The sequence below is a fragment of the Erpetoichthys calabaricus genome, chromosome 8, assembly GCF_900747795.2.
Source record: "Erpetoichthys calabaricus chromosome 8, fErpCal1.3, whole genome shotgun sequence".
In the NCBI taxonomy this organism is placed as follows: domain Eukaryota; kingdom Metazoa; phylum Chordata; class Cladistia; order Polypteriformes; family Polypteridae; genus Erpetoichthys; species Erpetoichthys calabaricus.
In genome coordinates, this window is record NC_041401.2 from 156913806 (window position 1) to 156935833 (window position 22028).

General features: G+C 38.1%; 1 protein-coding gene across 3 annotated transcripts in view; it reads left to right on the forward strand.

Annotated features, from left to right (window-relative positions):
- tmeff2a (transmembrane protein with EGF-like and two follistatin-like domains 2a) overlaps nt 1–22028 on the forward strand; it is a 748263-nt gene that overhangs the window by 599106 nt on the left and 127129 nt on the right. For all 3 annotated transcript variants that reach the window (XM_051930531.1, XM_051930530.1, XM_028807628.2), the window contains exon 6: nt 18948–19096. In XM_051930531.1, coding sequence (XP_051786491.1) covers nt 18948–19096 — 149 coding nt within the window. The remainder of the gene's footprint in view (nt 1–18947; nt 19097–22028) is intronic.

The following is a 22028-nucleotide window of genomic DNA, read 5'->3' on the forward strand; positions in this document are numbered from 1 at the left end:
TGCTGATCTATTGGGATTTTCACACACAACCATCTTTAGGGTTTAAAGAGAATGGTCCAAAAAAGGGAAAATATCCAGTGAATGGCACTTCCCTGGATGAAAATGCCTTTTTGATGCCAGAGGTCAGAGGAGAATGACCAGACTGGTTCAAGCTGATAGAAAGGTAACAGGAACTCAAATAACCACTAATTAAACCAAGGTATGTAGAAGAGCATCTCTTAACGCACAACACGTCAAACCTTGAAGCAGATGGGCTACAGCAGCTGGAAACCACACCTGGTGTCATTGCTGTCAGCTAAGAACAGACAACTGAGGCTACAATTTGCACAGCTCACCAAAATTGGAAAATAGATGACTGGAAAAATTTTGCCTTGTCTGACAAGTCTCAATTTCTGCTGCAACACTCAGATGGTAGGATCGTAATTTGGCAATGTCACCATGAAAGCATGGATCCATCCTGCCATGTATCAAAGGTTCAGGCTGGTGGTGGTGGTGTAATGGCATGGAAAATTTGTTTTGCACACTTTGGGCTTCTTATTACCAATTGAGCATCATTTAAATGCCACAGCCTACCTGAGTATTGTTGCCGACCATGTCCATCCCTCTATGACCACAGTGTCTTCTGATGACTACTTCCATGTACAAAGAGGCATGTCATAAAGCTCGGATCATCGCACACTGGTTTGTTGAACATGACAATGAGTTCAACGTACTAAAATGGCCTCCACATTCACCAGATCTCAATCCAATAGATTACCACTGGGATGTGGTGGAATGTGAGATTCTCATCATGGACGTGCAGCCAACAAATCTGCAGCAAAGGTGTATGCTATCAGGTAAATGTTGACTAAAACCCCTAAGCAATGTTTCCAGCACCTTGCTGAATCAATACCATGAAGAAGTACGGCAGTTCTGAAGGCAAAAGTGGGGTCCAACCCAGTACTAGCAGGGTGTACCTAATAATGTGGCCAGTGAGTGTAGATGGAATTCAAAAAGGGTTAAAGTGCATATTTATTAATGATAGCCAGTCATGAAGGTTTTTTCCTTGTATTTCCAGTTCATGGCATTAGTGACACTGTATTTAATTATGAGAGAATTAGCACTGTATTTCTTGCCAGTATACACCAATGGCAAATGAAAAAAGCAATAGTGTGTGTGTTTACTGATTGTTATGTATGTTTTTCTGCCGAGACTAGGGGTCATGAATCCAGACTAACGAGGAATTGGTGACTGGCTTAGTGTTCCTCTTTGCTGTGATGTGTCTGCATGAACACAAAAGTATAGCATTGCAATAATGCACAGGCAGGATAATGTGATAAGACTCATTAAAATTGCATGTTCTCAGATATATGATCTTTTTTGTACTCCACAGCAGTGTCATGTGGTAGAACAAGGCCTAGGACAAGGCTCAAAAATGCGTGTGTGCATTTTTTTTTTTGCTTTTGATTTACAGCATCTACAGCAGCCTGTCCTTGTGTTGAACTATCAGGGGTCATGGTTGTCATTTTTAATGGGCAGTAAGGCTTTGATTGGCTGAATATGATTTTATGTATATGGTGACATGTGGATATAGTTACTTTTCAATATATTTTTGCAGCTGTGCCTGTTTGAAGAAAGGATTTATTCAAGTGTTGCAGAATGGGCTGTTCTAACACCGGATTAGGCATAAATATAATGAACATTTGCATAAATAGAAAGTAAAATTGCACAAAGTAAATGCATACAGTTGCTGGCTGGTTATTAGCAGAAGTAAATGCATTATCAGACAAAACAATAATGATCTAACATACCCCAAAATATATTGTACACCAGATTATAGTTACCAGTCTGTTGCAGATATATTGCTTGTCAAGTACAAAAACAAGAAAAAAAACTGACAAGAGTGTCTGTATCCAGAATTGTAGTTCAGTGATAGAAGAGCTAAGCACATTAATTAAAAAAAGAAAAACTCCAATGACAGGACAAACAAACAAAGAACACAATTATAGAGTAAACACCATATTTACATAAATAATCATTTAAATGACTTTTCTGGTTTAAGTAGCCTGACAGCTGGCATTTTATAAGACATAAACTGTCTACTCCCTTTTCTGGTTGCTGGAAAAAATACAACCAAACCATGGCTCGATTAGCTTTGTCAGACATTTATGTGCAGTCTGTATTATTTAACCTTTAAAAGTAAGCTAAAACATATATGAAGTGTCCACCCATACTTGTTTTACAATGCTGCAACACTAATTTGTTAATCTTATTTGAACATAAAATCAATCAGTTCTCTTTTATTTTGTATCGAACCTTTCATTGTGAAAAGTATCACAATGCATTCTAATTGAGCAATACATTAAAAGTCTAGGTATCCAGTAAGACATACAGTTAGAGCTCAAGGAACTATACGCCACTAAGCATAATGTGCCTCACAGGTAAATTAATGGAAGAAATTATTAAGGAAAAGCTCCAGCAGCACATGTCTATAACAGGATGATTGGCAAATGGTCAACATGGTCAACAGATGAGAAAGGTTGTGTTTCACTAATATGCTGGAAAGGCATAAGACAGGTAGATATGTTATTAGCTATCTTGACTTTCAGAAGGCTTTTGAATATACCATTACACTGTAAGGTTAATGATCAAACTACAGTTAAGTGGAAATTCAGGGTGCAATGTGCAGGTAGGTACAAAATTGGTGAAAATACAGGAAGCCAAGAGTAATGGTAAGAGGAACTTTATCAGAATTATATTAACAGTGGTGTCCCTCAGGTAGCATAATCTGGTTAAGTTTGCAAGTGATACCAAGCTAGGTGGAAGGGCAGATCATGTAGAATTAACTAACTTGTTTTAGAGGGATTTTGATAGCGTACAGTCTTGGGCAGATATGTAGCAATTTACATTTAAAGTAAGTACTGTAAATGTAAAGTATTACACAAAAGAAGCAGAAATGTTAGATTTGAATATGCAGTGAGGGGTCTGAAACTTGAAAGAATCCCTTATGAGAAGAATCTAGGAGTTGTACTTGACTGTTCACTGTCTACATCCAGCAGTGTACAGATGCAATCAAGATGACTAATTGGATGTTAGGTTGTTTATCAGAATGTGTAGTCAAGTCAAGGAAGGTTATGCTTAAGTTATATAATGCACTCATGATGCTTCAACTGGAGTACTGTGTTCAGGTTTGGTCTCTATATCACAAAAAAGGCACAGCAGTAGTAGAGAAAGTCCAAAGAAGAGATTGCAGAGAGATTGAAGGAGTTGAACCTTCTCAGTTTAAGCAAATGGTGATGACAAGAGTGTTTAAATTTATGAAAGGAATTAGTACAGTGAATCCCAGTTGAAACTTTAAAATAAATTATTCAACAAGAGCATGGGGACACAGATGTTACGCTCAGATTTCACACAAATGTTAGAAAGTTTTTCTTCACACAATGAACCATAGACACATGGAAAAAAATACTAAGTAGTGTGAGAGCAGGGCTTTAAGGACAACAACAACAACATTTATTTATATAGCACATTTTCATACAAATGATGTCGCTCAAAGTGCTTTACAAAATGAAGAAACAAAAAAATAAAAAATATAAAAATTAGGCAATACTAACTAACAAAGAATAAAGTAAGGTGATGGCCAGGGAGGACAGAAAAACACAAAAAAAATTCCAGAGGGCTGGAGAAAAAAAGAAAAATCTGCAGGAGTCCAAGGCCATGAGACCACCCAGCCCCCACCTAACATCAATGATCTCAGTCAGTCCTCATGGTTTTCAGGCTTCACATGGAAGAATTAGACTATGATGGTTATGTGGACCTCTGTCCTTCAGTCCATCAATGTAGGGACTGCACGGTGCTTTGATCAAGTGGTGGCGGCGCAAATTTGCTTTGATGTTATTTTGGACAATCTCTATGAATACTATGTGCAAGTTTATTGGACTGAATGGCCTCTTCTCATCACAGTTTTTCTAATAATTCTAACATGCATAAAGATGTGATTTGAAACTATAGCTTTTTTAATTTCTTGATCATACCCCTCAGCTATTATGTGATCCTGAACTGAAAAGTAGCAAACAGAAAGTTAATGTAAGATATGCATATACAGTGAACCCTTGACTTACGAACTCAATTCGTTCGCGAGGGCTGGTTGTAACTCAAGTTGGTTGTAAGTCAAGACTATTTTTCCCATAAGAAATAATGGAAATACCCATAATGTGTTCCGAACCGCCCACAGCAACACTTACTTAACTTTTTTTAATAGAAAAGGGTTGTATAATGTGCATAATTTACTAAAAACACCAGTAATTTTTCTAATGTACTTACCAAAAAGTTATAAAAAGTGCCTAGCCTACCAGAAACAACAATTTCATACTATACTCACCATTTAAGTTGACATCTTTGGCTTGCAGGGAGGAAGGAGGAGGAGAATGAAATGGAAGGTGGTTATTGTTTGGAAGGAGTTTCCTTATACAAATCTTTTCTTTGTAAAATTGTCGAGATGGTGGATTTCGACATGCTGTACATATTAGCAAGATCGGTCACACGAACGCCACTCTCATATTTCCACACAATTTCCTTCTTCGTTTCGATTGTGATCGCTTTCTTTACCTTCATTACCTTCGCTTCCTTCCTTAGCAATTATCGAAATAAATTATTTAAATCACTGCACTGACCGAAGTTACGTCCAATGCAAGTTGTTCGCATGTCAGGCCGGTCGTATATCAAGGGTCGACTGTACCTCTGTATAGTCACATCATAAACACTGACTATCAGAAGTCCAAAGAAAAAAGCAAAAATATTATATATACTGTAAGAGCATGCAGTTCTTCATCTTTAAACTGGAGCACAGTGACCCAGTACAATAAATGGATTTAGTGGGAGATGTATGAAATTATGTATCAGAGAAAATCAAAGTAAAAACAAAAAAGTTACAGTAAAAACAATTGTCATCGAGGTGTAAACATTTTAATATAATATGAGGAATTTAGTGGTAATTCGAATTCCAGTCAAGGCTGGAGGAGCTCTAGGAAGTCGTGGTGCTCTCTTTGGCTGAACAGCTGAAGAGGCAGAGATGGCGATAGGGTGAGAGAAGCCACAGGAGCAGGTCGCAGGATGGTGTCCCATCGTGGCAGCATCTTGGAGAGAGGGCAAGGTGCCCTAAAGGAACTGTGGCAGTAAGTGACCGGACACAGCAGTAATTCGGGTCCATGGGTACGAAGCGATGAGGATTCATCAGGCTCCTAAGAGTGTATGGAAAAACGCTTGTACTTTTATCTGACTTCGATTGGGATTTTAACTTATTTATTGGCTTTAGAAATTTAAACACAATGGGAACACTTTCATCATTTTATGGCAAGATTTTCTGGCCTATTTATTGAACTATTTATTAATTGTACTGTTTTGCACATTTATGGACTGTACATTATATTCCCATCATATAAGTAACCACTGTTACTGCTTTTGTAAAGTAAGCCTCACGCTTATTTACTCGCATACCCTGACTCATCCTTGGTCGTGACCATCGTTGGCCCCATGTGCAAGAGGGTTATGGTCGCTGCAGCCAACCTGGGCCTTCACACAGTCATGTATGACAAGTTGCACATGCATTTTCCTGTATTATAGTAGGTGTTTAAATTGTTTAATAAATTGTAGCACAGTGTTTTTCTTTAGAAATGATTTTCTTAAATAGTGTGGAGGATTGCCGGCTTTCCAGTCCGGCCCTCACCCCCAGGCCGCTAGGAGGAGCCCACCGGACAGCATATTCGTGCCCCGAGTTCCAGCAGGGCCTCATGGACTTTGTAGTGTTGTGACACAGCCCTGCTGGATACCTTGGGGGTCGCCAGGAGTCGCTGTAGGGGGGCTAGTGGGCTCTTGCGTGCCCTATAACCCGGGAGTGCGTCACAGTCACGTGACTGGAGGAAGCGACGTGCTCCCGGGATGAAGAGGAGGACTGTTTGCCCTGACCTGGAAGGAAAACGGACTTGTGGGTTTGGCTTGGAACCACTTCCGGGTCAGGAGCTATAAAAGGACTATGGGAAGCCCAGAACACTGAGCTGAGCTGGGAGGTAGGGTGACGACGTGTCTGGGCGAGGAGGATTGGTTATTGTAGAGAATTGTTTATTGATTTATGAATAGTGTGGTGTGTGGAGTGCTTTGTGCACAGTATAGTAAAATAAATAATAGTTATTATACTTTCACCTGGTGTTCAGAGTGGTACCTGAGGGTTTGAGAGGTGGACAAAAGCCTTATCTGCTACAATAGGTATTGCTAAAACAGTACTTATGTCTTCATAAGCAATGTTATGTAAATGTTGAAGCCAAGCTTGCCTTCACTAAACGGGTGAGTACTTCAACGCCAGAAATTTAATAAAGTTGATTATTTATGCTAGTAAAATATTTTATTTAATTACTTAGAATAAAGTTCAGGCATCTTTAAAGCTATAGTATAAAGTATGCCATTACATGCCATGCTTTGCACACAAATAGAAATGATGCAGCATTAAAGCAGCAGTCCAACTGCATGGAGAATCCAGTAACATTAATGAACAACACCCAAAATATAAACAAAACAACAAAAAAGGTAATTTGAATAAACTGAGCAAATCACTACAATAGTATTAAACTTGTCAAGAATTTAATAACTTTATATGCAAAGATAGCTATGTTGTAAGATTGAGTTTCAAGGACTTGTATCGGACTGTCTCTTTGTGATATTAACTTGGCTGTATCTTTCCCACTCTGTCACCATATAATAATTGGCATCAGAGATCAGTAATCAAGATATTCAATTGTGGATGGAAATGGTACAGTTTACTTTTTCCGCCATTAAATAGTGATTGGGATTTCAAAATTAATATAGTAAATTAAAGAAAAGATTTTAATAGAGAATGTCCATATTCTGTGACCACCCTAACAATACTTTTTGTTTCTTACTCTCTTGTTTGGTTCCTCTGCTCTTGAGTCAGGATTACTGGAGCCATTATTTGATCTGGAGAAAATAATTTCAGGGTGCTTGTCTTTGTTGTTTCCTAAACTGATGCGAGATCTTGAGCCTTAGCATTCTAAAGATGTATTAAAATTAAGAGTGTTGAAAGAACACAACCTTCTTGATTTGTGTGGAAGTTAGGCTGTTAGTCTCTTCAAAATTCTTGCAACCCATGAAAAAAAATCACAGATGTTTAGATAGAGCTGTTCTATGTGGACAATAAACCTTATTTTAGTGTTTTAAAAACAGTATTACATTTTTAATTATTTCCAAGCAAATTTGTGCTTTTGCACATTTTTCTATATTTCTCAGAAAATGTTACTATTTAATGAATTTAGTTTTTGTTTAAGGTTCTTCCATTTTCAATTGTCTTTTCAGCACTAGTGTTGAAATGCTCATTTAGGAGCTAATTTAGTAGGTAGGTGCCAGTGCTTAGTGTAGTTCTGCTGTTAAATTAATACGTTTTAAGCTGCCATTAGTGCCTGTTAGGAATTTTGCATCACTTGCTGTTTCTCCTCTTGCTACCAAAAACCTTGTGACCATTAGTATTAGGCACAATTTTATTTTTGTCATGTACTGTACATTTGTTAAGCAAAACCTGAATTGTTTAAATGTCTGTTTAAATGTTTAAATGTCTAGCTTAGGATATGTCCACACTACTACATTTTCTTTTAAAGTCAAGTCAAGTCAAGTAGCCTTATTGTCATACTATCCATACACGGTTTTTCCACATACAGTGTCACAAAATAAATATTCCCCAGGACCACGGTGCAACATATACATAAACACAAGATAAGTGCAAGTCAGGTAAAGAACTATACTATAATATAAACAGAAGTGAAACCTTGGTTTACATATTTATAATTAGAAATACACAAAGGGAGAAAAGATGAATCACATTTCTAAAAATAGTCTTTTATTCCTGAGCATCCAACACCTACCAGGTGTCATAAACAGAGGAAAATGATTAGACATTCAGGAATGAGTATGTGGCCTTGGGGGATGCTAAATCTCACACCCACTCTGTCACCTGTGGGGTCCCACAAGGATCAGTCCTTGGGCCGACCCTCTTTAATATCTATATGCTACCCCTGGGTCACATCATCCGCAAGCATGGAGTTTCATTCCATTGCTATGCCGAGGATACACAGCTCTATGTGAGACTGGATTCGACTTCTCTTACACCTCCATCAACTCTTTCATCTTGCTTGGATGAGATTGAGGCCTGGATGTCCAAGAACTTTCTCAAGCTGAACAGCACCAAAACTGAAGTTCTTTTAATTGGCCCCAAACCACCCCCCCCCCCCGATCAACTTTGTTCCTCTGTAAACTGTATTTCCTTTGTTTGACCATACCATTACCCTCTCCCCTTCTGTTACAAATCTGGGTGTCAAGTTAGACTGAATTCTGTCATTTGCTAAACATTTCCATCACATTTGTAAAATTGCATTCCTTCATCTCCGAAACATAGCCAAACTCCGTCCCTACCTCTCCCTGTGTGATGCTGAAAAGTTGGTTCATGCCTTTGTCTCATCCAGACTGGACTATTGTAATGCACTTCTCATCGGGATACCCAACAAGAGTCTTCAAAAGCTACAACAAATTCAAAATAGTACTGTAAGAATCCTGATGAGGGTGCTGAAATATGAACACATTTCACCAATCCTTCGGTCACTTCATTGGCTCCCTGTCCATCTCCGTATCGAATACAAACTCTGTTTGTTTACTCACCAGTGTATCCATGGAAATGCTCCACAATATCTTAAAGAACTCCTTATACTACAATCCACTACAAGAAACCTCTGTTTTACAAATACCTACCGCCTTCGCCCCCCTCTGACCAAACTTCATACAATGGGAGACCGAGCCTTTTCAGCCGCTGCTCCACGGCTCTGGAATGCCCACCAGAGAGCCTCAGAACACAGCAGATTGTGGGCTGTTTTAAAAAACAGCTAAAGACTTTTCTATTTAGGAAAGCTTATTAACAAGAATGCTATGATTATTGTTGTTTTATCTCTGTTTTTATCTTGCTTTGCCTTTGTTTAAACTTTTTATGTAGCACTTTGAGATTTACTGCTAATGTAAAGTGCCCTATAAATAAAATGCATTATTATGATTATTATAGGAATGAAAGGCAATGTATAACAAATGAGGAGGGAGGTTAGGTGAGTGTAAGAGGGGTGGATTAGTAAGGTGGGGTTTGGAGGGCATTAAAGTCTTTTTTCATTATTTGAATGTTCTTCTTTATAAGCAAGCATATGCTGGGTTCAAGTCCAAATTTCTGTTAATGGCATTTTAATTTGATAGCCCATATTCAGCCAGCTCTCTGGCATTCTTAGTATTTTCCCTGAATCTTACCTGCACCATGTCCCACTTAAACTTGTGTCACGTTGAACTAGAAAAAAATTCTTAAAATGGAGAAAAAAAGAAAAAAAAACAAAAAACAAACTCTGCAGTGATTCCGGGCCAAAAGACTGCCCATCCCTCATTGGGCATTCTGCCCAACTTACTGTAAATGTTCTTAAGTAGTTCTTTATTTAGTTGTCTTAGAGTATTTGACATAGTGGGTTTTGTGGCTGGCAGGGGTATCTGCCTTCATTCAATTTTTTAAACATCACAGGTGGCTGCACAGAACTTTGATCAGGTGATGGTGGCACAGAATGTCACAACAGAAGAACTTTTAAAGTAAAACAGAATAACCCTTCCCAGAACAAATAAATAGTCCAACTCTGCATGGTGCAGAAGAGGTTTCCATTCCAGTAGGTTGTATTTCCTTCAGTTTGTCTCTTCCGACCATTGCTGAGGTCCTCTGATGTTTGAAAATCCCTCCTTTGTTTGAGAATTCCTGTTTTCTTTGAAGAAATTCCTGCCCTTGCAATTGACCAGTCCACATTACATCTTAGCCTTTAAAGGTGCAGATCTTACCACCACTTGTGGGGAAAGTCACCACAGTCAAACTAATAGACAAACAATATGGAGAAGCACCAACACTGATATGGCAACCACTACAGCATGTAGGCCTTAATATATGAAACTGTTAATGAAAGCTGTATAAATGTAACACTATGAAAGTATTGCCAATCAAAACTACAGATAATATCTACGCTTTTCTAGTGAATTGTCAGACTTCATCGAGAAAAATTATTATACACAATAGTTGAAGTAGAAAACGGAGATACCTCATTAAAGTACTGAAAAAGGTTCATCAAAGTTGTATCCTACAGATGTGCAGTACATACAAGTATATAGTGAGAAGCAGACATTTTTTAAATTTGTAACAGTTATTCTAATTTAAAATGTAATAGCAGTGTATGGTTATCTGATTAAGCAAATAATATATAAAACTGCACATTTTATGTCATTTTTTAACTCAGTGATCTAACATTTTCTTGCATTATTGGACAAAGCTGTGAACATTTAAGTTAATCTGTTTTATTAATGAGACGAATTGAAATTTCAGTCAATGAGATGTGAGTCAGAGAGGCACTCTTTATAAAAGAACAAAAACTTAATTTTACCTACATAGTTTGCTCTTAACAATAGCTGAAAGAAATTTCTGAAAGCAAGTCATGTTCTAATGGAAAGAAATTTCTAAGAATCTCAGTAAAAAGAGTTGTTGGTGCTCATAAGGCTGAAGAGAGTTACAGATCAACTTCTGAAGTGTTAGGTATTATTTTGATCTTCACCTCTCCCTTTTCTTTTTAATCCTAGCACTTATGTGTGCTGCTAGGCAAGATAATACGACAGCAAAATAATAAAGTGGAGTACAGAAATACTGGCAATATTTTTGGTTAGAGGCTCTTTTTGAAATTTATTTTGCTTAAACTTTCTTACCTTTATTCCTAATTGAAGGGCTTTGCTTCAACAATGACTCCAGTTTCAGTGTTTACACTGATGATTTGTCTGTACCGACTCTCTCAATGGATCTCTCAAACAGATAAGAGAGGTACCACTTTACTCTCAGCCATCAGAGCTGGGTCCCTCTGCAATGGCAAGCTACTCTGTAATGTCTAGAAGAATTAATTGCACACCTTGAATGTGCAGCCTATCAGTGCTAGTTTATAATCTAGTAGTATTATTTGTGGTATGAAAATCCTGGAGGAGCTCCACTGACCTGGGCAAAAGACACTGCAAAGGATTCCTTGGACTGTCAGAATGGGTGGACTCATCCTTAGAATCTGGCCATAACAGGTGCTAGTGCAGTGAAAAGACAGAAAGAAAAAAAAATGAACAACCCCTTAAAGAGCAGCACTTACAAGATTCGCTCATCTTATTAAATCCATTTTCCTGGTTATGTGCTACCATCGAGTATTGGGAAGAACTCTGGCTTAGATCATCTCAGAGATGGGGAACTTAAGGGCAAATGGTGTTACCTCTGACCCCAAATGAGCAGTGTGATGTAGAGCTGGCAATCCGTGGACCTAGCAACAATCATTGAAGCACATATATTTTGTTGTTATACAGTACATCCACCAAACGATATCATTAAAAGATGTCCTCAAATGCCCAACATCAAAAGTAAAAATGCATATTTATATATTTACAATTTTTGTTCTATAGGCAAAGTGCTTAATCTTATTTTAGAGAAGTAATTACAGTGATTCTTGATAATGATGATGACTAGTCAAAAATAGTTCATGCTTCCTTTAAATTAAGTCATAAAAAAAATCACACAATGGCTTGTTTAGGCTGAAGCGTTTTAAGGTTGAACTGAACAAATGTATGCTTCACACACTGCAGGGTCAAAGGGCCTATCCCAGAAACATCTAAAAACAGGTTAGTGGCACTAGTCACAAATAAAAATTTCCCCTTGGGATTAATAAAGTATCTATCTATCTATCTATCTATCTATCTATCTATCTATCTATCTATCTATCTATCTATCTATCTATCTATCTATCTATCTATCTAAAATTTCACATACACTATAATGAAATATTTTTTAGATAAGAAATTACATTGATCATATTATAATGTGATTATGAAATTGAGTTTGTTTTAATTATTTTAACAATACATCAAAATACTGTGGAGAGTTTACTATTTATTTCATTTTGCACAACAGTACCATCTGTTGAGGATGGGCTTGTAGTGCCCCACTTGCCCTTAATTAAGAGATGCCTCTACAATTTAGGTCTCCATAAGTTAACAGTCAGGAAGTCATGTATAAATGTGGAAATTTCTGCACCACTCCTCTTCTTCCAGACGATCTTGATCAATAGATTGTACTTGTTATGCAGTACCGAAGGAGATTACAGAGAATCCTGATATAACAGCTAAAGATCCACAGGCCTTTCTTGCAATAGTTACTGTAAACATTAATGAATCGTGGTTTAGGAACACAATGGACTGAATGGTGTAATGGTGCCACTAAAGAGGAAAACAATATTCTTTCTTCTATGGACTGTAGCACAGATCTCTGCCTTGTTAAAAGCAGTGTGTGCCTTGGTTAAAATGACAAACCAATGTGAAAGAAGGTGTGACAAAAAGATTGTAGTTGTACTGGTTTTAAACATATAAGTCTGTTTCAAAAAAGAGCAGGCAACAAGTCATTCACAATCAGGCAGAGACTTAGAAACAATTCCAAGAAGGACAAAGGGAGGGATGAAGTGAGTGGCTAACCAAACCATACTCTCTCCACAATTTGCAATCCCCCTTCACACACATACAGAAATATAAAAGCATGCCTTTTTAAATACTTTAATAAAGCAAAACCCAAAAATCTGGCCATGATATTCAGCAACCTTGAGGGGATCCCACAAAGTCTCATGATGTCTCACAGGGCAGCTTGATCTACTGAGTTGAACACTTTCCAAAAATCAACAAAGGGTGCAAAAAAACTCTGCTAATATTTGCTTTTGCGCTCCATGAGAACCCTCAGTGCCAGGATGTGGTTCGATGGTAGATCACGGATACTGTTGAGGGCAACCCTAGCAAGAACCTTACCCGACATAGAGAGCAGTGTTATCCCCCCTTCCCTTTCCAGATAGGGACAACAAGTCCCGTTTTCCAGTCTCCCAAATGGAAGCAAAGATTGCTTGTAGTGCCAGGAGGACAGCCTTACCACCGGCCTGGAGAAGTTCACCCCGAATACTGCAGATCCCTGCAGCCTTCCCTACCCTCAGCTGGTTCACCACCTGTGCAATCTCAGTGAGACTGGGTGGTTCACAGCTAATTGGAGGATCATCCTCAAGAACCGTTTACCTAGAGATATCTAACGTCCTAGCTGGAGAATCAGCTTTAAACAGCTGCTCAAGATATCCAGCCCACGGGGTCACAACTGCAGTGTCATCTGTAAGGACTGTTCCATCAGCCACCCTGACTGTGACTCTCTGAGGAACATATTCAGATTTGCGTAATGCTTTGATTATTCTATAAGTAGAATGTGGCTCACTACATTATAAATGGTGAGTCATTTGCTCACAGGTTCCTCTAACAAAGGCCTCCTTATCTGCCTTCGCAGCCGTCCTTCTCAGTTTCTGGTGCAGACTGGAGTTGCCATCAAGCCATGCGCTGCAACTCCTCTCAATGATATCCAGAGTGCCCTGCGAGATGAAACACCTCCTTCTGGGAACACTGGTAACACCAAAACAACCCTCAGCAACCTTCAGGGTCTTGTTACGGAAGGTCTCCCACATCACATTACGATCAACAGTTGCATCCAACATCACATTACGATCAACAGTTGCATCCAAACAGCCTAATCTTGGAGTCTGGCCAGGTCCAGCCTCATTTTCCTATTAGATGGTAGCCTACTGGACCTAAGCTGGATCTTCAGAGTTGCAACAAGAAGTCTGTGGTCAGAATGCACAAACTGGGCACTTCTGTAGACCCTACAGTTTTGTAAGAGCCTCCAGCATCTGCCCACGAGGATGTGATCAATCTCCTTAACTACAACACCAGTATCAGTGTACAAAGTCCAACGATATTGCTAATGGCACTGGAATCAGGATCCAGTGATTCGCAGCCCCTGACCTTTTGCAAACTCAAAGAACATGGAGCCACTTACACCACGGTCACTAGACCCATGGGGACTGAGACAACCCTCATAACCAGCCTTGTCAGTGCCAGTCATTGTATTGAAGTCACCCATGACCAGAGGAGTGTCACCTTGCAGGCACCCATCAACCACCAAGTGATGTTGTGAATAAAATGTCTCCCTCACCGAGATGTCACTCACCACAGTCGGAGCATACACTGAGACAACAGACAAGGCACCCAGAGAGTGCCATAATCTGAGTCTCATAATACATTTGTTAAAAGGAGTGACATCGGACACCATCAAAAGGAACCGTTCTGCTACATTAACAGCTACTCCCAGAGTATGACAGCCATCAGAGCGACCAGACCAATAAAGTCTACACAGATCTGGCCAGTCCCAGGTCTGCACACCTCAGAAAGTGTCGCCATTGAAATATGGAGTTTATGCAACTCCTCCCACAGCAGAGGAAGATGATCATCATGCCGGAGAGACAAGACATTCCACGCACCTACCTGGATGGGCTGCCTCAAATTGGGACACAAATGCTGCTGTGCAGCGAGCGACGCCTCAGCACCATACCAGTTTTGATCCCCAATAGGCCTGACCCCACTGGCTCCCCAATGGTTTTGACTCTTCCGGGGATGGGACTCCTTAGGGCCTTCCCTCATCCTCTTTATAATGCAAGGAGCCTGGTGGCTGCAGCAGAGCTACTCCCGCGGAGAGCAGAAAGGAGTCCTTTCTGTCGTGTCAGAGTTGCATGAAGTTTTTTTTTACAGTGGCTGGAGTGCCAGTCCTGCCACCAACCCCCATGATTTCCCTGCAAGTTGGAGGACCGCTTGCAGGGCTGGATGCAGTTTAATGTCATACCCGGGACATAACTTTAAATGCTTTATTTGAAAGTATTGTTCTAAATTACCTTTTTCTTATGTTTTTTATGTAACAATTAATGCAAAATGAATGTAATGGCAATTTCTTTGAAAATATATATTCATTTTACATTTTGGCTTTCCTTTTTCTTATTATGCAAACAATAAACAATTCAAAAGATAAGTATTGTATCTGCCTTTAATTTCTGTGACTCTGACCAGTGTAATCGGTTTAGGAAAAAGAATGGACTGTGTGAAGTAATTAGAGGCAGACTCTCCACTTTTACAATAGCATAGCTGTATTGTAGATTCCACACTATTGATGTAATGAAAATTTAAAGTGGATTTTTTTTTCATTTTAGGAGACTGTGAACATCATACCTACAAGTAGAGTCTGCACTGTACAGTATATATAGAATGCAAATATGTATTATATAATATTAAAAATATGCAAAGATGAAAGCATTTCTAGATACAAAGCAATTACAGTATGTAAAATTGATGGCTTGATAGCTCATGCAGCAAGCATTATGTCACCATGAGCCTATAATTTAATAATCAGCAATTGGCACCATATAGTACCATAATAGCAGTGGGTGGTTTTGTCAAATCCGCCATCTACTATTAGTAGCACACCAACAGGTGGGGTGTGCAAAGCCGCTACTTCCCTTTCAGGTTTGCATTACTGTGGAGACTTTTTCAGGCAGCAATCTAACAATTAATTTGACAATTTATTTCACTTGAGCAGACTGTAATGCTTATAGCTATTCATAGCATCATGGGCATTTTGTAATATCCTGGTCATCCCTCCAAGGAGGTAGGTAGCTGGCTAGCTAGTAAAAGCATCTCATCAGAGCCATGTGGTAATCCTTTTAGCAAGGCAATTATGCAATAAAATAATCAATAAATCCAAGCAATGAACGTAAATTTTAACAAAAAAGAAAACATCCTTAGAATTTAAAACAAAGATCATGACCAACTGGATACAGTTAAATATCAGTAAAAGTTACATTGGTGTTAGTGTGTACCTTTTTTTTTCTAGAAAAGAGCCAAGAATAAGATGTTCTTTCACCTCAGTGCCTTCATTTCATCGAGCAATGTGTAGTCGGTTTCTCGGTGAAAGATTTAGCTGCAGGAAACAATTCATGAATTATTCATGAACAGACCATTCTCAGCTTCTAACAAATTTGCTCGCCTCATGCTAGAAAATAAAATAAAGCTGGATCATCTTAAAGCAGAGATTGTCTGTAATGTTATTAAGTTTTATACATGTTTTGGGCATGGTCACTATATTTTATATTACAAAATAGTTTATCTACAGCACAATAGAAGAGTACTAGCAATTAATGTTGCTACTACTATATATTGACTTTCAATTGTTTTTAGTAGTCAGCAAGCCATTTGTCTGCAACAACTACAACATTTATTTTTGTTGCACAGTTTTCATACAAAGGATGTAATTCAAAGTGGTTTACAAAATGTCAAAGAAATACAAGAAAAAAAACTAATTAAATTAGGTAAGAATAATAATGAAAAAGTAACAAAAAATCATTATGGACTTAAATACATGTGTATATAAATAGTAGAAGAGAACAGTCCTTACATATAATATTTTATTATATGTCTATACAGTAAATGAAAGTATGATGATCAGGTTAGATGATATGTAAGATGTGAGGGATACAGGACAACTTGCGTTCATGGAAAATAATGATACTGTACATGATTATAAATAAATTGTGGCAATACTGAGTGCTGTTTGTAGTCACTCTTGGAATGAAGCAAAAACTACATAACGTCTGAAAGCTTATGTGAGTTCAGGAAGGCTGTGAAAGTTATATATGAAAATGTAATGTTTCTCAACACCACTGTTCAGGTTCTTGGAAAGAAACTTTGCAACTTCTGTCCAAAGATTTCCATGTTGTCTTTTGCTGCTGTTGTTGCATTTCCTTCCCAATACAACTTTAATTTCCTTAGAAGATTTTATGTTTGTTAATACACACTCCTGCAAGTTTTCTCTCACTGGTGTTAATTTTTAGCAGTGAATGAAATGTGGGAAGTATCTGACTCTTTAGTTTGCTGTTTTTAATCCATCTTGGTAGAAATGCATATATGTAACACAGACTCAACCAAGAATGAGATAATCTTACCTGATAAAGAGCTATATGAAGGGAGCCCAACAGAGGTCAGAGATACGTAAAAATATCCTGAACAATAACAGATAGCCATATATTTGCTTTTTTCCCTTCTTCTCATTCTACACTCTTAAAAATAATGTTTCTTTAATGTCACTTTATGGTTCTTAACTGGGTTGTTTGGTTCCTTGTAGAACCATGAGAAAGTGTCACTTCATTCTGGAATGTGTTCTTTGCATATGAACTTGGCTCTTTTTGCTTTGAAAAAATTTCTTATATGCAGAAAAAACTGAAATCTTTAATGTATGGTAGGCTACCTTGCAGGAAACTAACAGATTACGAAAACCTGGACTTAGCCTGTGATATTGTATACAGCAAAAGTCCATCCATCCATTTTCCAACCCACTGACTCTGAACACAGGGTCATGGGGGTCTGCTGGAGCCAATCCCAGCCAACACAGGGTGCAAGGCAGGAACCAATTCTGGGCAGGGTGCCAACCCACACACACACACACACACCAAGCACACACTAGGGCCAATTTAGAATCGCCAATGCACCTAACCTGCATGTCTTTGGACTGTGGGAGGAAACCAGAGCACCCAGAGGAAACCCACACAGACACGGGGAGAACATGCAAACTCCATGCAGGGAGGACCCAGGAAGCAAACCCGAGTCTCCTTACTGCGAGACAGCAGTGCTACCACTGTGCCACCCTACAGCAAAAGTCCTTTTAAAATTACGATCCATTAGTATTTCACAAATCTGTTACCGTCTATTCATGGTTATTTACTGTGTGGAGCCTGTTGCAGTTCTAAATAAATAAAGGTTGTTTCTGGAACCTTCATGTGGATGGGTCTTTTGGGAACAAAAATGGTTCCCCTATAGCATCGCTCTGAAGAACCATTCTGGCACCTCTATTTTTAAGAGTATAGTAATAACTTATGCTAAATTGCTTCAGTGTTTTGCAAGCACATTATATGAAATATTATAGCTGGCATCATACATTTCTTTTAAATGTGAGATAAAGGAAATTATAAAAGCTGGTGGTCAAAGAAACACCGATTTGGCTGCTCATTCATTTCAGGGTAAAGCAAATGTATGGTGTGAGCTTTTGGTGATTCTGGTACACTAGAAATTAGGTTGTTGAACCAGTTGTAGGACTTCCTAGTGCAAGTGAACGGAAACATAAGAATGCCATTCAAACTGACCACTTAAGGTTGTCCAGGCCTAGATTTGAATCCACCTTTCATTTGCTGAGAAATGTCAGTATTAGTTGAACTTCTATGGCACCCCGAAATTTTATGTTCCCTGCAGTACAAAAATATAGACATGATTTTAAAGTAGCTTGCTGTATAAAAGAAGGCCTCATGAATCAAATTACTATATATTAATAGGCCACAAAGTGGAATTTTATAGAATGATAAAGTGATCTGTTTTTTTTCAGACGTGTAAGAAAAAAAGTATATGTAATCCTCCTTGTTCACTGGGGGCCTGAGAATAATTTGTACCAAGAAATGATGTCTGTTATTATAAAAGCCTCTGAGACATCCCCAAGGCAAATTTTCAAACCAAGTTCAGGTAGCTATGTCCCTTTCCCACTTTAATAGTTAGAGTCCTCCATGAATAGCAAATTATATTCTGGAGTCCACTGAGCTCTGGGCTTAAAAAGTGCAAATTGCCTGGCAGCACTAGTGAGAAGCATCAGATAGCCTGAAGCTAATGTATAGACCATATTTTACCTTATTATACTTATTAATATCGATCTGTTGTAATTTTGTTTTTCTGATTTCTAGCCTGGAGCATTTATAGTATTAGCTCACCCGTGTAATGGAGACCTTCTAATTCGTAGTAGCTCTTCAGCGCCTGCCTCCTCTTCTCCAGAGCCGGTTTTCTTTACATGACCTTTCACTGCTGAATGATTGTTCCTAAGTGGGGCAGACAGGTGCTTCGTGTTGAGCTTAGCAATTTGACTTAACTATTGTGTTACCCTCTCTCATTAGGTGTGTTTGCAACATTGACTGCTCTCATATCAGCTTCAATCCTGTCTGCGCATCAGACGGCAGATCCTATGATAACCCTTGTCAAGTGAAGGAGGCATCATGTCAGAAACAAGAAAAGATTGAAGTGAAGTATCTAGGCAGATGTCAAGGTGAGTGACAATGTGTCTCTTTTTCTTTATTGTACCCTTTGAAATACTAAAAAAAAAAGTCTACACTGAGATATAAGAAAGAGGAACTTTGTCACAGGGACCATATTTAAAATTACAGCATTTTATTAACATCTTTTCATAAAGCAGTAGACTTGTAAGCCAGAACAATTTTTAATGCACCTTAAATATGAAGGGAGATATCCACATAATGTCAGTGAGTACAGAGAAAAGGGGCAGAAATTAGGTGCAGATTGGCAGGAGTTAATATATTTTAAAATCTTTGCAAAATGTGTGTAATTTTATCAATTGTGAATGCTGCTTCAGTTTTGTAATGAATTTTACTCCTTGTAGCAGCACTGTGGAATGACTGGATGAGGGTCATTGAGTATAGATTCGATAACCTCACTTGATCCCGTCATCCCTAGAAAAGTCCTTTACTAAATAGAGAGACCAAAGTGGGAGGAGGAGCAGGACAGCAGGTTTCCCTTTTTCCAGCAGACTTATATTGATTGGATTTTGTGAACAACAATTACCACTGTTGTTTAGCCATTAAATCGATTGCATACTGCAAGATCGTGTCTGTGTTATGCACTAGGGAACATTCTGACAAAAATAATTGTTAAGGAAACCATGAGAACCGCAGGGGCAGTTGGCACTGTATTTGGCCTCATATTGTTATAGGTTGTCACAGTGTCTGATATAAAGATACCTGAATTGTATGAGTGGTTCAAAGTGGTTACATTCAAGATCAAGAACAAATATATTTTAGAATTTATAATAACTAAACACCTCGGATTATATTTATTAATTTATTTTCTTGTGCTGTTTTCTAACAGAATACATTGGTTACAGAGTTCAGTAAAATGTCAAAGGGCATTAGACTGATTAGGGGGTGCTTGATCACACTGTTCTTTCATCTTTGGCAGCCTCTGCGGTGTTTATTACTTTGAAAACAATATCGTAGAGCTGAGAAACTGAACAACTTTCACTGAAAATTACACATTTAGAGAATCTTGGCTGTTTACATGACTTGATAAAGAAGTGTTAATGAAATTCAGTATTTCTGGAGGTTATTTTGCAACTGTGAAGCAAAAGTTATACTCATTTGTTAGACATATTTTATTCACTATTCATGTTCGCTTTACTCCTTTGGTTTTCTTTTTAATGCACAATTAAAAGTATTTGCTGTCACATGCACCTAAACATGTACACCTAATGAAAACTTACTGCAATTTGGACAGGGGTGTTAAAACCTTTGGAAGGGAAAGTTGAAAGATATTCAAAAACAGCACTGTAAGGTGAGCATCAGCAGTCTAATGCTGTTTTTATTAAGGGATGAACAGCACCCAGCAGTAAAGAGTAAGCTTTGTCCAAAAGATACTTAATCAAATGTCATCATAATTTAATAAAGTAATTAAGTCTAATCCCATGACCCTGTACTGGAATAAGTGGACTCAGAGAATAAATGAATAAGTGAACATCTGTTGCCATTTTTCTGCATTGAAGGACGAAGACATAAATTATACCTCAAATGTTACGTGTTCTTTATCCACTCCGTTGAAGAAGTTCAGATGCCAATGTCCATGTGACTGTAATTTGTCTTTCAGAAAATGTAACAACTTTAATACTTCATAAATTCACACTTCTTCATCAGGGCTCTCGACTTTTTGCAGTGATTGTTTATAAGTATTATTGGTGTTGTGGTGGTTCATATTAGTTGTCTGAATTCAGTCAGTGAGGCATGGAAACCTCTGAAAACATGGGTGTTTCATAAAAAATAATGTAATTACTATTTTCCCTGAATAGAAGAGGAGAAACAACCAACACAACTACTGTTTTCCATACACCCATTAAACAGATATACTGTAGCTTACATTATGATTCAAACAATGCTCTTCTTATGCTATTTCCTGTAGAGCTACAAATGGTTCTGACATTGAAAATTTCTAAACTGCAAAACATACTTTTGATATTTTCTGTGCAATTTCTCTAAAAAGACAGCTCAGTTAAGTTTAGTATTTAAAAGGATATTATATTTCCAGGTGACTATTTTATATTAAGGAAGGTTACGTATAGAAGGATTTAGAATTCTGTTTTTCAGATCCCCAGGTAATTTGTTGAATCTCCGCTAAAAAAAAACATCTTTTAATACATTGTGACAAAATGACACCCTTGTGTTACGTTTGGAGAGAATAGCTCTGCGGTGTGATGTGTCCATGCCCTACTAGTTGTATGATGACCTCTTCACATCTTGTCCCTACTTTTATTCTGTGTTAGGTGGAAGAGGAATAGGTGGAAGTGGGGCGGAGGTGATGACAACCCTTTTCTGGTTGGTGTTCCTCCATTCTATGGATGGAAACAGTGACTGTGAGAAAAACATTTTACCCAATAGTACACTCCTGTGTTACCTTAGAAATAGTCTGAGTAAAAGACTTACCAGATCTGTGTAAGCAGCACTCTCTATATCTAAATAAAACTACAATATTCATATTAACAGTGATCATCATTTTTAGTTCCTCTGCCTTTTGAAAATACAAGAATATAAAAAGGCGAGGGAAGGTAATTTATCTCCTTTGTCAATTTGGTTTGCTAGCAGCTAAATTGTCTCAGAATCCCATTCCATCAATTCTAAAATGATGACGGTGTATACCACTACCCTGTGATAATGCTTCTTATTTTCTGTCTTGAACGCAATTCTTATTTTCTAAAAGTGTGTGCCTTTTATAGTTTAGCTGAAAGCAATCTGTTGGTTTAATATTGATGTCTTTTAGGATTTTGACATCTTGCATTAGTTCTCAACAAAGTCGTATCTGCTCAAGACGGGGAAGATTGAATTTTCTTAACTTGGATTAGAATATGTCCAGCACTGTAGTGTTTCAACCTGTTGCTATACATCATGTGTATTTTAGTTTTTTTCTAGCATCTTAACCAG